Source organism: Oryza sativa, chromosome 10, assembly GCF_034140825.1.
Source record: "Oryza sativa Japonica Group chromosome 10, ASM3414082v1".
In the NCBI taxonomy this organism is placed as follows: Eukaryota; Viridiplantae; Streptophyta; class Magnoliopsida; order Poales; family Poaceae; genus Oryza; species Oryza sativa.
This window is the reverse complement of record NC_089044.1, coordinates 13,927,374-13,944,264: the sequence shown is the minus strand read 5'-3', so window position 1 is coordinate 13,944,264 and position 16,891 is coordinate 13,927,374. Positions and strand designations below refer to the sequence as shown.

General features: G+C 47.5%; 3 protein-coding genes and 1 long non-coding RNA gene across 5 annotated transcripts; all 4 read left to right on the top strand.

Moving 5' to 3' along the window:
- The first annotated feature begins 235 nt into the window (after nucleotides 1-235).
- LOC4348552 (MOB kinase activator-like 1A) lies at nucleotides 236-2,844 on the top strand. 2 transcript variants are annotated; one of them, XM_015757620.3, is made up of 8 exons: nucleotides 236-438; nucleotides 507-546; nucleotides 1,095-1,143; nucleotides 1,440-1,548; nucleotides 1,642-1,735; nucleotides 1,816-1,949; nucleotides 2,064-2,227; nucleotides 2,534-2,844. In XM_015757620.3, exons 2-8 carry the CDS (start codon nucleotides 521-523, stop codon nucleotides 2,606-2,608), a joined length of 651 nt encoding a protein of 216 aa, XP_015613106.1. In that variant the 5' UTR covers nucleotides 236-438; nucleotides 507-520; the 3' UTR covers nucleotides 2,609-2,844. The 2 variants fall into 2 exon arrangements, with proteins under 2 accessions (XP_015613106.1, XP_015613105.1); XM_015757619.3 differs by having other exon boundaries at nucleotides 278-546.
- Nucleotides 2,845-3,906: 1,062 nt separating this feature from the next.
- On the top strand, nucleotides 3,907-4,546 carry LOC136353674 (uncharacterized). The gene is made up of 2 exons (XR_010737066.1): nucleotides 3,907-4,042; nucleotides 4,117-4,546. It is a non-coding gene; the product is annotated as an uncharacterized lncRNA (long non-coding RNA).
- A 2,289-nt stretch (nucleotides 4,547-6,835) lies between these two features.
- On the top strand, nucleotides 6,836-8,486 carry LOC4348551 (F-box/kelch-repeat protein At3g23880). Its single transcript, XM_015757824.3, has one exon. It carries the CDS (start codon nucleotides 6,934-6,936, stop codon nucleotides 8,209-8,211), a length of 1,278 nt encoding a protein of 425 aa, XP_015613310.1. The 5' UTR covers nucleotides 6,836-6,933; the 3' UTR covers nucleotides 8,212-8,486.
- Nucleotides 8,487-12,393: 3,907 nt separating this feature from the next.
- LOC107275889 (SH3 domain-containing protein C23A1.17) lies at nucleotides 12,394-14,819 on the top strand. Its single transcript, XM_026021014.2, is given in 5 exon segments — nucleotides 12,394-12,568; nucleotides 12,571-12,599; nucleotides 13,639-13,955; nucleotides 13,957-14,357; nucleotides 14,360-14,819. Coding segments are annotated over 5 exon segments (1,227 nt in total). The 3' UTR covers nucleotides 14,665-14,819.
- The last annotated feature ends 2,072 nt before the right edge of the window (nucleotides 14,820-16,891 follow it).

The window sequence follows — 16,891 nt, the reverse complement described above, 5'->3', positions numbered from 1 at the left end:
TCACCAAGTGTTTTGACTTCTTGTAGCCCCCCCTTTGTTAATGTAAACAATAGTTAATCCAAATCATGGTCTCCCTAAATATAATAGCAAGACTGCAAGAGAGAGAGAGAGAGAGAGAGAGAGAGAGAGAGAGAGATGTTGTGGGGTCCAAAGGAGAGAAAAAGGAGGCATTAGCCAGGCTGGCCAAAGGAGGAGTGGAGGTTGAGATTAACCTCTCTCCTCTCCCTAAGACCCTGCCATGCTCATCTAAAATAAACACCTCCCTCCTCTCCATCGCAACCAACAGCTTGGAGCCAAAGAGAAACAATAGCCAAAAAAAAAAAAGCAGCCAGAGCAAAAGGGCAGGACAGACAGGCAGACCGAATAAAATCTCTCCACGACGATCCTCTCCTCCCCCTCCTGCCTATTTCTCTCTCTCTCATACCTTCCGCTACAGAGGTATTTATAGGGAGAGATCGGCGCCAGCATCCCTGATCATATTCAGTTCTGAGTTTTTCTTTTGGCAGGGAGAGGGACAAAGATGAGTCTTTTCGGCCTCGGAAGCAAGTATGATCGATCAACCTTGTCTCTGGTTCTCTGGATTCTGATTAGCTTAATCTGTTCTTGCGTTGTTCTTGGCCATGTCCTGTTTCTTGTTCTGCATCGGTTTCAGTTCCTACCAATATTGTTTTTTTTTTTGCATGTCATGTTTTCTTGTTTGTTTTGTTGAGATGGTTTGCATGTTTGTTATGTGGCGATTTGATTAAGATGAGAGTGCTCTTCTTTTTTGTTTTTGAATTCGTGATCACCTTGATTTACAAAAGCAGGGTGGAATAAACAAACGGTTCTGATCGGAAGAACAATCAGGCTTGCATGTTCTGCCCGCTATTATTTGCTAGTTTTTTTTTTAAAAAAAAAGGTGTTCGTGCTTCGACTGAATTCATTGTGGCAATCAATTCTGGATTGGTCTACGGCCATTGCATTTTACAGACTTTTTCTTCCTTTCTTCAACGGCCTTAGCAAATGCTTAATTTGCCTTCGTATCTGATCTTTTTTTTCAACTTCTAGTTTTTCTGAAATAAATTTCTTATTATTATATTTTGACTGGGAAGCAGGAACCAGAAGACATTCAGGCCAAAGAAGAATGCACCATCTGGCAATAAGGTCGGCGGTTTTTCTGTCAATGATTAGATTGTTATCATTCCATCCTGTCAAAATGTAATTATTTTCATATTTTGCACCAACCATCAGGTGATCACGAACTCTGGAAATCTTTTCAAATGCAACATACCACAACAAACAATTATGCAAAGAAAACTGCTGTGCTCAAGAATTTTATATCAATTAGAATATTTCATACAAACACTATACAGATACACTGTCATATATATGACACAGATTCTTGCAGAGTGAAGATAAAGTTTTCTTCGTGCTGATCTTTTGTGGTGGATGTGATGCAGGGTGTGCAGCTGAAGAAGCACATTGATGCAACCTTAGGAAGTGGTAATTTGAGGGATGCGGTCAGGCTGCCTCCTGGAGAGGATCTCAATGAATGGCTAGCTGTTAACAGTAAGCCTCATACAGCTTATTCCTTGTTAGAAAATGTCAAATTGTTTTTCCTTCTATGCACTAACGAATTAATCAATGCTTTCTTGTTCAAAGCTGTTGATTTCTTCAACCAGGTGAACATCCTTTACGGCACTCTGATGGAGTTCTGCACGCCTACTACATGTCCAACAATGTCAGCTGGACCTAAGTAAGATATTTGCCTCTTTGGGAGATAAATTTGTTTTGTAGAACTTTGTAAATTTACTGATGACAACAACTTTTTGCCAGGTTTGAGTACAGATGGGCTGATGGAATTCAGATCAAGAAACCCATCGAGGTTTCGGCACCGAAATATGTCGAGTATCTGATGGACTGGATTGAGGTCCAGCTTGACGATGAATCCATTTTTCCTCAGAAACTTGGTACTTAACTGTTCTCACCTGATTCAGAGGCCACATTTGTCTGATTAACTTGTTGTTAGGACTATTACTTCTTTATCTGATAAATTTGTTTGCTTTTAACTACTTATTATGCAGGAACCCCCTTCCCACAAAATTTTCGGGAAGTCGTGAAGACGATATTCAAGCGCCTTTTCCGTGTTTATGCTCATATTTACCACACACATTTTCAGAAGATTGTGAGCCTCAAGGAAGAAGCCCACCTTAACACCTGCTTCAAGCATTTCACATTGTTCACCTGGGTTAGTTGCCTCTTGATCTCCCCCTACTCTTATATCGCATTTAATCAATTAGAAGGCTTATTCTTATTAGTTTGTACAATCTTTGAGTATTTTTTGATTGAAAAACTGTAATCAATTTAGATGGAGAAGATAGATAAAATTTTCTGTTGACGGTATTTTGAGCTGCTTGATTTGTTTGGCAGATATGCACTTTCTGATTAGCCATTGTAACTGAATATTTGTTTTCCAAGTAAAAAAATGTGAGATAAATTCAATGCAAAGCTATTTTTTATTTGTATAAATTTAACTATAATGTTCTTTGTGTAGGAGTTCAAATTGATCGATAAGGCTGAGCTTGCTCCACTTATCGACCTAATTGAGTCCATTGTTTCCGTTTGCTGAGATGCCATCGACAAGTGTGAAGACCTTTTTCTTCCTTTTCTTTTAATTTATTTTTCGGGTACAGCAAAGTGTGCAGAAAGAGCGAGTTCATGGCTAAAAGAAATGGCCAAATAAGTCAATTTTTTTCTTCTGATTTTGTGTTCCTTCTCCCTTCTATTCTCTGAATTTAAGAGATGCTTTGTCTCATGAACACTGGGATAAATTCAATGGGGGAATAGAGGAGATTGTTGTTGTTCTATGCTATTTCTTGCATATAGTTATTAATTAAATTCTAGTTACCATGAAAATTCTACTATTGTAATTTAGCATAATCAAACAATTTTGTTAGGGTGAATTTTCATTGAACTTAAAAGTATTTCCACACTAATCAGCACTATCTACACCTCTTGCCCGTCAAATAAATTTCATGAAACTATCACACATTTTCATTGAAAATCATGAAAAGTACGGTTAAATCACATGAAACTTTAAGATATGAAACTTCATGAACTTGAAACTAGAAAACCACAACCACATAACTAATGGTTTATTGTATCCATACCATTACTAATTTATCCATTTTGAAAAACAATATTTGGACCCATATCATTGCAATTTTATAGCTATTGGAGGTTTGCTACTACTTATCCCTTTGGTGTATCCCTTCTTTCTATAAAACTAATGTCCACTAAACATCTAAAGCTCAACATGCAAGCATAATATTTATTAGCATTCATAAAACCTACATGCTTGCATACCACATCAACTCATTAAGCATACAAAGCTAAACATGCAAGCATATAGTAATTATATCTACAATTTATTTCATTCCAAAACTAAATATACACATGCTAAATCATCATTCCCAATATTTCAATTGACTATATTTAATGAAAAAGCACAATCTCATGTTGGCTCTGTTCAAAAAACATTTCAATCCAAATCATTTCATCATTTCTCCAATATCTAATGTATATTTCGCAGCAAAGCGCGAGGCATCATCTAGTTCATAAAAAAATTGGACCTGTTTGCCCTTTTTCCTTTCTCCTCTCTTTCCCACCGGTGGAGTGGTGGGTGGTGGGTGGTGCTGCTCACTATGGCAAGTGCCCCCTACTTACTATGGTCATGCATGTATGGTGAGGTTGGGTCCTGCGGTTCCTTTCTTTTCCTGTCCCCCCTTTGCTCACTCCGGTGGTGGAACATGGCAAGGTTGGGGCCAGAAGTTTTGTCTCATCCTGTATCTCATCTATCTCTTCCTCCTCTCCACTCCGGGTAAGCTAAATCAACAACCTTGCCACTGCTTTTGACCTCCTTTGTCTCCATTCCCTACCTCTCCATTGTCGGATCTACATCACTTTCCCTGATGGGCGCAGTGGCCACGGCCGCGGGGGCTCGCCTACCTACACCCGCTCGGTAGTGGCGGCGTCTCGCACCAATGCCTGGAGTCAAGAAAAGGTCGGTGTTAGGCTAGAGGGAAATGGGGGAGGTGGTCGAACGAGGTTGATATCGAGCTTTTCCCCTTTCCACAGTGCATGCGCTATAGGAGGAGGAGTGGGGGAAGCACGTGATGGCACTGAGGAGAAAGAGGGAGGTGACCCGGCGGAGATGCGAAGGTAGAGATGGTGGATGGGTTCATTGGAAATGGACGAGCGAAGGGAGGGGAAGGAGAAGGAAGAAGGGCAAAATGATCCAAAAAATTTTAGAGTTAATTGGATCCATACCATTGCAAATATGTCGATTCAGATAAATGGCACTACAATTCATCTATTTGTATCCATGCCATTCGAATACACACAAAATTGGAACCATGCCATCGCCATCATGTTTTCCGCCATCATATAGACCAAAATACCCCTAGATGTGAGACCCATATGTGTTCCATCTTCTTCCTTCATTCTTCCCTCTTCTTACTCTTCCCCATCTCCCCTGAGCCAAATGTGGTAGGCGGCGAGGACCACTCAGCTGCATCCACATTGTGGCTACCTCAGTATAGCTGAGACCGATCTTCTCCCTGTCCTCCTTGTCAAGCTTCCAACCCATCGCCGGTCTCTTCGAGTTTTTGCCTTGTTGGGTTCCTGCCCTACCACTGCTATCCCATCGTCCTAATTGACCTCCTGACCAATCGTCATTGCCGTCCCATCCTCGTCAAGCTCCCGTCCCATCGCCACCATCTCATCCTCTTTGATCTCCTGACTTGCTGCTGCTAGCCTTTTCGAGTTCCCACACCATGCCTCATCGAGATCCCCCCTCCACACCCACCACCGGCCTCGTTGAGTTAGATTCAAGCCACCTCCCAGCGCTGCTGCCCGACTGACCTTGCCTTTAGCTCCTTCTCTGGCGGGCTGCTCATGCCGGACCTCTTCCCCAGCGCCTGCTCTCTCACAACGAGGCCGCCACCACCTCCACCGTCGAGCCCCGCACTGCAGACGTAGCTGCTATTGGGAAGAGGGAAGAGAGAGGTGGTGAGAGATGGGGAAGAGATTGGAGAGGGGAGGATGGTGTCTGGGCAATGGTTTTGGCGTCAGCGCCGTTGCTGTGGCTGGCCAGCAAGAGGGTAAAGGAGAGAGAGAGAGGAGGAGAAGAAATTAGGGGAAGAAGATGGAAAACGTGACGGTAGTGGCATGGATCGATTTTTGTGCAAATTCGAATGTCATGGATATGAATAGAGAATATTAGTGACATTTTATTGAAAATGACATATTTGTAAGGAAAAATTATGAATTACCCCCCTCCCCCGCACGAACTATCGTGGTCGACCGAATTACCCCCCTAAACCCAAAAACCAGACATCACTCACCCTAAACTTTCAATACCAGATGAATTACCCACTCGACCCAATCCAGAGTAGTTTTGTCTTACGTGGTATACGCGTCGCAATCCAGTCAGCATTTTTCTTTTTTTATGATGGGGCCCACCTGTCATATATACTATCTCACCTCCTCTTTCCCCTCTTTCCCCTCTTCCTCCCTCTTTCTCGGCCCGCACGGCGGCGCGTGGTGGCGGTCGATCAGCATGCACAGTGGCGCGCTGGGGCGGGTGGTGGGCAGCAGTACGCAGCCCACTGCGGCGACACGCGGCGCAGGTCAAGCGACGGCGGGTGGTCAGGAAGGGACACGACAGTCGAGAAGACGGTAATGTTGGAGGGGCCGAGGGCGCAGGAGACGGCAAACCAGATGTGGGCAGTGAGCGACTGGAAGGAGGAGAAGGGCTTGGCTCCCGGGAGGAGGGTGTCATTGGCGGCGGCCTTGGCGCGGTGACGCGGAGGGCGGGATGGAGAAGACGCTATTTCTTTGGCGGGGTGTCCTATTTCTTGGCGCTAACGGATCTCGACGCCACTGGGAGGGGACCCCTGCGGCACCATGGCCGCTGCTGCAGTGGGCCACGCGCCGCTGCCCACCACCTGCCCTAGCGCGTCGCGTCGCCGTGCGTGCCGAGAGAGAGGGGAAGAGGGGAAAGAGGAGGTGAGAGAATATATATGACAGATGGGCCCATCATTTAAAAAAGAAAATGCTGGCTGGATTGCCACGTGTATGTCACGTAGGATAAAACCGCTCTGGATGGGTCAGGGGGGATAATTCATCCAATATTGAAAGTTTAGGGTGAGATGTTTGGTTTTGGGTTTAGGGGGTAATTTGGTCGACCGCGATAGTTCGGGGGGATAATTCATACATTTTCCTATTTGTAATGACATGGATTTAATTTACCTTAAAAATTTAACGAATGCACTGAACGAGTAAGTATTGACATATCTCAAAATAGCCCTAAAATTGTAATGATACATAGGGCGTTGAATAGTAATGATATTTTTTAAGACGGACAAAGTAATAATGGCATGGATCCACTAACCAAAAATTCGATCGGGTTACAAACTCGCAGCCTGTTCCGACTAGAAGACGGAACGCTTGTTTTTCCCACTTATCTTAACAAAAATGATTTACATTATTGTTCGAAACAATAACATGTAAATCCAAATTTTATTCAAATTTGGGTTTCTTGTAAGGAAAAAGTATACCGAAAGTTCCTCGACTTGTCATCGAGTTACGAAATCATCTCCTAACCGCAAAACCGGATGTCCTATATCTGGTTTTACGGTTGGAGGACGATTTTGTTACTCGATGACAAATTGAGGGACCTTGCCTGTACTTTTTCCTTCTTGGAACTCCAGGTTAGCCTAGGCCCAAATTCAGGGCCCACCAGGCCCACGTGTCTGGCCATTAAAAAGAAGAAACGAAAGAAAGAAAGAAAAATGAAAATAAAAAGAAGAGGAAAGCTCTCTACCCGCACGCCCTAGTCCCCTTCGCCGGCGGCGAGCGCGGCGGCGGCCTGCGTCCACCACCGCCATCGCCATGGAACCAGGAGCTGCGTTGCGCGCTTACCTCCCGGACGATCTCGTCGCCGACATCCTCACCCGTCTCCCCGCCCGCTCCGTCTGCCGGTTCCGCGCCGTGTGCAGGTCATGGCGCGCCCTCGCCACGGAGCGGCAGTTCGTCCTCGCCCACGCCGCCCGCGACCGCGCCGCCGCGGTCCCCATGAATCACCACCACCGCAAGGTCCACCCGCCCTTCTCTCCCTCCCCCCGCCGCGGCGGCGGCGAGCCCACCGTCATGCTCGCCTTCGTGATGATCTGCCGCCGCAACGAGCCTGACCGCTCCTTCTACTTGGAATCGCGCGAGGACGGCGCCTGCAAGCTCCTGGGTTGCTGGGATGGGATGATGTGCATCGATGTCAGGAGAGACTCGCCGGCTTGCCGCGACGGCATCGTGGTGGTCAACCCAATCTCCATGGCTTACGCCGTTGTCCGCAGCCCGATGCCCGATGGCGGCGAGTTCATCGCCGGGTACGCCCATCCGGACACCTTCGCCTTCCACCTCATGTATTGCTGCCACAATCAGGGTAAGGTGATCTTCCAGGTCATCAAGGCTGGAGACTCGCAATGGCGTGAGATTGCTGCAGATCGCCTCGCGATATCTGGGATCGATTTTGATAAGCAAGGTATCAGCTCTGTCGCGCTGCACGGGGGATTGCATTGGCAGCTGCGAACAAATTCAGGACAATGGGTGATGCTGGTGTATGATATGGTCACAGAGAAGTTCAGATCAATAGCCGCGCCGCAATGCGCGATTACTTGGGTAAGAGGACTCTCTGTGTTGTCCGGCAGACTGTGCAGCATTGTCATCCCCGAGTCCATGACCGCGGAGATCTGGGTTCTTGAGGACTATCATGAGCACCGGAGTTGGCATTGCATTAGGGAAATTGACATGGCTGCTTCTGCCGAGCGAATAAATTTAGAGAATTTTTGGGATTCAGACTTGAGGATGTTCCTCAAGGTGGACGTGGAGCAGGGTATTGAGCATGAGGTTCAAGAGATCATAATTCACCATGGGAACAAGATCATCTCGCAGCCCTGCTCTGTTTATGAATTGCGGCGCAATGAGGCTGTCTACAATGTTAGGCACAACGTCTGGCACAAGAGTACGATGTGCTTTAATGAAGAGTCCATCATGTACAAGGAGAGCATTGTGCCATACCAGATGAGCTTTGGCATGAAGTCACAGTTTTGTGAAAGGAAACGTGGTGCCTTGCAGTTTTCTGAAGGGCAACATGTTTACCATCTTCCTCTTTGAGTAGCTGAGAATGAACTTACCTATTAGCTATATATCTCTTCTGCCTAAGAACATTATCATGTTATTTTACTGATTACATTGATCCATCGAACACTATTTCTTACTGGCCCTCATAATGTTTTCTCATGGGCCTCGTGCCCTCGTAAGGTTTTACCATCAACTCCATGGCGCAAGCGCCTTGTGTCACCTGAAGTTTAAGTAATTCTCTCGTATGTTTGTTTCTTGCTGGATGATGCTAATAGAGGATAAAATAATGTATGTTCAAGCTTTCTGTCTTTTCAAATTCGGGTCACATTGATAAACTTCATAGGCCTGTTCTGCACTATTTTTTTCATGACTATATACATACTCCTTTTGTGGTTAAGAAAGAAATATGATCATATACTCGACTGTTCATCCATTGTCATCGTGAAAGTTTGATCCACCCTCCCTGCAAGCTTACAGATAATTTAGTTCTGTATTCAGTTGGTATTGATTCTTCCTGAACTTGATGTATTTGATTTCTCTTTCATATAACACATTTCTGTTTCTTTTTGGGGATCAAATATTTACCCCAGGTTATTCTGCTTTCTGTAATTTATTGTTCTGTCCAGCAACTAAGATTACAATACTTGATCATTGGGATGTTTGGTTACATATATAGATTAATAGATGTTCTAGTTTTTACTTCATATAAGTTTCAGCATTGTAATGTATGCACCGTTATGATTATTTTCCTTGTGTTGGCATCATACTTGAGATTGATATGATCAAAGAGTACCAGACAGCTGAACATGTTTATCATGTCCTCCTTTTGCATTCTCCTTGCTCGTTCAGACGTTCGCCAGTTGCTGTGGCAGCTTCGTTTGTTGCTTTGTGTGTAACTAAACCTCAGGTTAGGAGGTACCAGGAACAGTGAAGAAAGAGTGTATTATCCAGTAGTGGCTAATTTCTTCGGTGTAATGGAAATTATATAAGCCTAGGATGCATATAGTTAAATGAAAGTAAATGAATTAGCCAATCTTGGAGTGATATTCTTCATTTCACACCGGTCCTCAAATTTATAGAGACGGATTTATAGCCAATAAATATAATGATTAATACCGGTATTTTATCTTAAAGAATAAGTATGTCCTCCCAATAATAGCTTTGATAGTGGCAACTATCCACCTTGAATAACTCCCCGTGTCGCTCTTATGCGGGTGGCTCGGGGGGGGGGGGGGGGGGCACCCTAGCCGCCTGCGCCTCCACTCCTTCCGGCCGGTGAGCAGGGAAGGCGGCGGCGAGGCATTTCTTCTTCGTGGCGTCCCCCTCCTCGGCACGACGTGGACGGGGCGCCATTCCCTCACCAGCATGGTCCGAGGTGGCCACGGCAGCGAGGTGTGGGGAGGCGGCGGATCCGGCGCCCCAAAGGCCGGATCCGGCCATCCCTCGCTTGGATCTGGCGCAGCGGCAGTGGCTGCGGCTCGGCTGGCCCGGCTCGGGCACGGAGGCGGCGGACTACTGCGGCTCGGCGTGGAGGCCGCAGGCGCCTAGGGCGGCGGTGGCATGCCTGGCCCATGCAAGGAGGCGGCAGGCAGCGCCGCCTACCAAGGGCGGCAGCGGCGCCCCCGCTCACCTGCTCGGCCCGGTCGCCTGGTGGCAGCCCAAGACGCGGCCAGCGTGGTTCGCCGGTGCGCGAGCAGCCCCTTGCATGCGGTGGGTTGTCTTCCTCGGCGGCCAGGCCTCGGTGGCTGCTCGGCGTCAGTGGCCGGGCAGCCGGGATGCTGCCGCGGTGGCCAGGTGAGGTGCGGCAGCCGGACAACGGGGGCACCGGCGAGTGGCGCCGATCTGGAGCGGCAGCGCCACCGGCGGCTAGATGGCAGTGCAAAGGGAGCTGGCGGCGGTGGGTCATCTTCCTCGTTGCCGGTTGGCATCCTCGCTCTTCCTTGAGCTCCTCCCCTTCTTTGCGGGGAGTTTCTAGATTGGATTAAGGCAGCACTCATCAGCGGGGGAAGCTTAGGCTGTCGAAGCAATGCCACCCCGTCCCGGGTTCTCCTTCGGCCAAAACTGGCGAGGTGGCCGGCGGGTGGTGAAACGAAGGGGTCCTGGGCCAGCTCTCAGGGACAGTGGTTTGATGGAGTCGGCTGACGGAGGGACGTCGGTGTGGTGCGGTGGAAGCTGTGTGCTACCATCTATCTATGTGGTGGTTCTGAGTTGGTGGACGGTGATCTGCAGTTAAGGTTGTAGGGTCCCAGGTAAAAGGCTAGTCCGGTGGTTCATCGGACCGGCAGCGGCTACGCCTTCAGGCATCGTAACCTCCTTGGGGCATTGTCGAGGGTTACCCTCTCCCTTTCTTGACGAGCATCTTTGGGTGAAAATCACATCTTTTTAGATGGGCGATGGTGACATTCTGGATGTCGTGACCACTGTGGTGACATCGTTTTTCGGAGTCTCGTCTATGTGGTGTCGCCGTAGGCCTAGCGGCGTTCGGCTACGCTTAGCGGGGGTCGTTTGGTGCTAGGCTTCACCCTTAGTGGTTTGTGCTTGGGTGGTAGCGCGCGGTGTATGGCAATACACCTATTGTGTTGTTTTTTCTTGTAACTTTTACTCTTCTTAATAATACATTCGGATGGCCTACTTCAGCCTTCCCGATGAAAAAATAATAGCTTTGATCAAACTTAACAAGTAAAAAATACAACTAATAAGGCCATATCTGCCGCTGCTGCCCCTTTGTCGTTGTCGGCCTCCTCCCCTCCAGCTAGGTCTAGAGAGGCATTTTTTTTTAAAAAAAAGAACTGTTGTGAGACACTCGTGCTGTGTCGATACGGTTTCAATAGCATCTTTTCTTTTCTTTTTTTTCAAGCAGACATTTTGGTCTCGGCTCTAAAAAAAATTTACATGCGGGCCTAAAAAATCAGAGTATTTTTGCAAATGAATATCTTTTAGTCCCATATGTAAAAGTCAATTTTTACAGGCGAGGCTAGATCTATTTAATTCTTCCCGTTGTTTTTATGAGCATGACTTTTCTAGTTCGTCCGGAAAAGTAAAACGGAGGTGTTGAGAAAAACCTTTTTTAAGTGTTCCCAGCCGCTTACCGAGGCCATCCGCTCGTCACCGTTTTAACAGCTAGCCATATGCCACTTTCTTGGCTAGAGACGATGCAGAACAACAAAAAAAAAAGTGATCAAAACATAATCGAAAATGATGGAAACGGTCTAGGGAGTAGGGACACGACTGTTTTTTTTTAACGACTGGGACACGACTGTTTTGATCGTAACATGGAATGCAACATGGGCTTCTGATTCTGCTTTGATCGTTTCCATCGTATTTTGGCTGCAACACACACGTTCAAAACGATATGCTCCATTCGTTTCAGGTCATAAGACGTTTTAACTTTGATTAAAATCAAAATGCTTTAAGTTTTACTAATATTGTAGAAAAAAATAATAACATTTTCAACCCAAGACAAATTTATTATGAAAATATATTCAATTATTGATTTAATGAAACTAATTTTGTATTATAAATATTACAATATTTGGCTATAAACTTATTTAAACTTGAATTAGTTTGATTTTGATTAAATTTAAAATGTTTTATAACATAAAATGGAGGGAGTAGATCGTATTGGCTGGAACTTGGGCTTGGGCTTCCTTAGGAAAGGTTGGAAATAAACACACATGGTCAAAACGATCGTTTCCATTATCGTACGTATTGGCTGCTACACTCCTGAACAGACTCAGAGACGGAGCAACGGCTACCGTTGAAACAGACCCGGGAACAACGTACGAAGACCCCTACAAGGAATTTTTGTAATCTAGCTACTAATGGTAAGCAGTAAAAAAAACAATCAAAAACGGCTTAGAGTCGGCCGACGGACAACTAAAACCAAACTGAACTAGGACAAGGGCATATTCCTACTCCTACTCCCCTTCAATTTCCCCCAAATTGAATTCGAATCAAACGACCGCCTCACTCCCACAAAAAAAAAGACATCTCATGCCACCCCAAAAATACACAGCCCTCACCACGCCACGCGCGAGCACCGCGACCGATCATGACTCAGCTAACTCTATCTCTCTCTCTCTCAACCTAACTAATCCTCTCTCTATCCCTCTCCCGATTGACTACAACTCCGACCAACTAGTTATCATTAGCCATGGGCAGAACGGCCGCCGGTGCATGGGGACAGCGGCGGCAGCGGTGGAAGCAACAGCAACGATGGGAAGTGGAAGGGGAAGGAGAAGGTGGTGCCGGAGTACGGCAAGAACCGGCACGGCATGCCTGTCGGCTTCTACTTCGTCCCCAAGGACCTGGAGCTCCTCGCCATCCTCATGTGCAAGCTCGTCCGAGGCAAGGTCCCCGGCGCCCTCAACAACGTCTTCAAGCATATCAGGATATTGAATTCCACCCCGCCCTCCTCCATGGTACGCCCACTTCGCTGCCACCTTCTCTCTACTTTTCTCTTGTTGTTTCCTTCATCATCAATATTTTAAATAGTGAGCTAAGACATTTAGCGGTTGGGTTTCTTAAATAACTATATCTATAGTGGGTTAAATGGAGCTATTATAGTTAAATTGTATATGAAAGCAAATAGTTGGACCCTTCTTAAACATTTATAACTGAAGAATAGCAACAGCTATAGCTGAGGATTTAAAACCATGTTCATCAACATCTTCTTCTCTGGCAATGGCGTGTGCAGAGACGTATATCGAGACTATGGAGGACGGGTACATCTATTTCTTTAGCAAGAGGCAATTCGCAACGAAGGCTAGGAACAAGAGGCGGCCGATGAGGGTGGCAGACGGCGGGACGTGGAAGGCGTCCGGTGGGAGCAAGAAGGTCGGTGGCATCGATGTCAGTCAGAAGTTCACCATGGTGTTCTACGAGCGTAGGTTTGAGGGCGACCGAAATCCCGTCAAGACCAACTGGGGCATGCACGAGTTCACCAAGATCATTCCTGGCACCAAAAACTAGGTAGCACTTGTTAATTATCATTCCTGGCACCAAAAACCAGGTAGCACTTGTTAATTTATATTTAAATTCAAATCAGTATGCATATATACATTACATTATGATATATATCTAAACATTGTATTTTGTCTTGTAATTAAGGTTCCATTATACTCCCTCCATTACATATTACAGGTCGATTTAACTTTTCCATAGTTAAACTTTTTAAAGTTTGACCAAGTTTATAGAAAAATTTAGTAGCATCTAAAACACCAAACCAGTTTCATTAAATCTAACATTAAATATATTTTGATAATATATATTTTTTTATAAATTTCTTTAGTCAAACATTAAACTGAAAAAAGTTAAAACGAGTTATAGCATGAAACCAATAAAATGGAGGCAGTATTCATGTTCAAGCGGATTGATCGAATTCCATTCTTTGAATTTGAATTTCGGATGCAATTTGTGCTAATTTGGCTTGATAACTTAATTATGTGGATTTTGGCCAAGCTTGAGGACCTTGCCGTGTACCGCGTGTACAAGATCAGAAGGAAGGAGGACACAGAGCCGGTGAACGCCGCCGCCGCGGTGTCGAGCACGGACGAGCCCTCCACGCCGGCGGCACTGCCACTGCCTACGCCACCGCCACGGCCATTGCCGGACATGGCCGGATCGTCATCGGCAACGTCGCTACTGCCACTGCAATTTCCAGGCTTGGCTGGGTCGTCGTCGACGATGCCGCTGGCACTGCCACTGCAGCTGCCTGGCCTGCCCAGGTCGTCGTCGGTGATGTCGCTGCCGGGCTTGGCTGGAGAGATGACGTCCATGGGCCATGGCGAAACAGGCGAACATGGCCTCGACGTCACAGGCATCAACACCGTCGTCGGAGCTCCCACAAGACTGGTACGACGAGTACGAGGTCGCGTACGGTGCCGTGGCGCCGCCGGCTCCTAGCACGATCAGCTGGGCGGCGCTGCCGAGCTCGCCGACGGCGTGGTGGCCGCCATCGAACGGCGGGCCGATGCAGCACGACGGCTACCTCGGGATGGCGGATCCTGCGTCGTACACGTTGGAACACCTGTTGCCCACCGCGGCGATCCCGCCAAAGCCGATGGCGCCGCCGAAGAGCTCGCCGGCGCCACCACCAGCCGTCGGCCACCACCGGCTCTCGCCTCCGCATGACGCCGCCGGCAACTACGACCACCTGGAGCTCGCCAACTACGGCGGCGTCCGGCGCAGCACGAGCATCATCATCATCATCCACAGGAGCTTACGGATGGCACGGACGGCGACGGTGCCATGGCCGACGGCGACACACAGCTAGACGCCGCCGCCGCCGCCGCGGAGTTTGATTCCGAACGAGTAGCCGAAATAGTATCCCAAATAATGGACGGTGAATTCGAGTTTAAATTCGACGACGACACCATTGTTAGCTTCAACGAGGTGGTGGCGGCGCCGATGTTGATCGACGGCGATGGGGACGGCGACGGCGATGGTGCAGATGGAGGTGTTGGAGATGATCCATTCGAGAATTAGGCCCTGCGTTTGGAAACCGCTGGAATTTTCAGTTTTTCTGAATATAGAATTATGCCTTCAAATTTACTCGTTTTTTGTAAGTTAATGTTCATATTTATTATGGCTGCATGTTTTTTAGTCTGTTCAGACCTTGTGTAATTGTACTTTACTATGCAAGCCAGGATGCAATTGTCATAACTAATCGAGATCTACTGTTGATTATTCTGAATTGCTCGAGCATGATTGCATTTTGGACAAAATGAATTGCCTCTCCGCGTCAGTCGAGTTAGAATAAATACTCGATAGATGAATAATCCATTTATGGGCCATAGACAAAGGGGTTCATAGCTATTATTTTACTATTCAGGGAGAATTCATATCTGGAAAATAGCAACATGTTCTTTGCTATGTGTAGGCATGCATAAGGGGGACTAACAAGAAAAAAAAAACTTGCCCAAGCTCCAAATTAGCCTATAGCGACCATATGAAGTCATGTGTTGCTTTAGAGAGTGTATATAGGATATTAAAAAGGAAAAAATACGAATTACCCCCACCCCATCCGAACTATCGCGGTCGGCCGAATTACCCCATGAACCCAAAAACCAGACATCACTCACCCTGAACTTTCAAGACCGGACGAATTACCCCCCTCAACCCAAACTAGAGCGGTTTTGTACTAGTAGCAGATATAATCAACATTTTCTTTTTTTAAATGGTGGGGGCCCACCTGTCATTCTCTCTCACCTCCTCTTTGTCCTCTCCCCCCTTCTCTCTCTCTCGGGCGTCGTCGGGCACGGGCGCGAGTTGAGCGGCGGTGGGCAGTCGACGTGCAGGGGCGGGTGGTGGGCGATGACGCGGGACGTGGAGGCGGGATCCCTCTTTGTCCTCTTCCCCCTTCTCTCTCTCACACACTCTCTCTCTTTCTCTCTCTCTCTCTCTCAGGTGTCTTCTTGCGCAGGCGTAGGTCGAGTGACGGCGGGCTGTTGGCACGTGGGGACGGGTAGTGGGCAACGACGGGGGAAGCAGAGGCGGGAGCGGAGAACTCCAGGAGGGAGCCAGAGTGGTGGCCCCTGCCTCCATCTCCTCCCATCCTCCTCCCCCCTTCATGATGCTAGCGGCCACCGCGGTGGTCAGCATCCTGGAGGGCACTGCCGGCGGGGTGTCCTATGGCGGAGTGTGCCAAGTGGGATGCCGAGGGTTAGCGGCTGCCTGTGTCAAATTTCTTCAGTGCTGGTGTGTCCGAGCTTCGCGCGCGTCGGGACGGCGGGGAAGGAGAAGGAGGAGCGGGTTGTATCCGGCATGTCTGAGCTCCAACGCTGCTAGGAGGGTCGCACTACGATTCACCATCGACGCGCCGAGCAGGCGGCTGGTCGTCGTCTATGCCGACCAGATGCCGTGGTTCAGGTACTCCGCTGTGGCCGCCCACAACCCTGGCTCCCTCCCGGAGTTCGCCGCTCCTGCCTCCATTTCCCACGCTAGCGCCGACCGCCCGCCCTCGCTTGCCACCGCGTGCACTGAACGCTCGCCGTCGTGCGGCCTGTGCCCACGCCCGAGAGAGAGGGAGAGAGATAGAAGAGGACAAAGAGGAGGCGAGACAGCATGACAGGTGGGCCCCACCATTAAAAAAAGAGAAAATGCTGATTGGACCTACCACGTGTACGCCACGTAGGACAAAATCACTCTGTATTGGATGGAGAGGGGTAATTTGTCCGGTATTGAAAGTTTAGAGTGAGCGATGTCTGGTTTTTGGGTTCACGGGGTAATTCGGTCGACCGCAATAGTTCGCGGTATACTTCGTACTTTTTCCTACTAAAAAATATTCCATTCAAAAAGAAGTGACCTTGAAATATCAAATAAATATGGTCCTGTAAAGTGATTTGCTTTCAACAATTTTAGGCAACAAATTATAGCAACGTAACATAAGTACAACCATTAGCATTCACAAGCTCATATATGAACTTCAAAACTAGCAGCGCTAGAACACTGGCTAAAATCTGATTTTTGTGATTCATGGATCGGTCTGATGAGGAGAGGAGGGATGAGTCGCCGGTTACTTGATTGGCGCCCTGCTGGCTGCTGGCGCGTGAGAAATTAACTGAGAATGAGATCGAGGCGGATCGGAGGTGCCGACGTTGGGAAGATTGCGATCGAGCGCCAAAGTAATACTCCCTCCGTTCTTACTGATGCCGTTGACATTTTAAATATATATTTAACTGTTCGTTTTATTTAAAAATTTTTATGAAATATG

Bases quoted from the DNA above. Each gene is read 5' to 3' on its own strand.
- LOC4348552 (XM_015757620.3), top strand. From the start codon at position 521: ATGAGTCTTTTCGGCCTCGGAAGCAA. The intron at 1,144-1,439 runs GTCGGCGGTTTT...GATGTGATGCAG, and splicing joins ATGCACCATCTGGCAATAAG to GGTGTGCAGCTGAAGAAGCA. The intron at 1,736-1,815 runs GTAAGATATTTG...ACTTTTTGCCAG, and splicing joins ACAATGTCAGCTGGACCTAA to GTTTGAGTACAGATGGGCTG.
- LOC4348551 (XM_015757824.3), top strand. From the start codon at position 6,934: ATGGAACCAGGAGCTGCGTTGCGCGCTTACCTCCCGGACGATCTCGTC.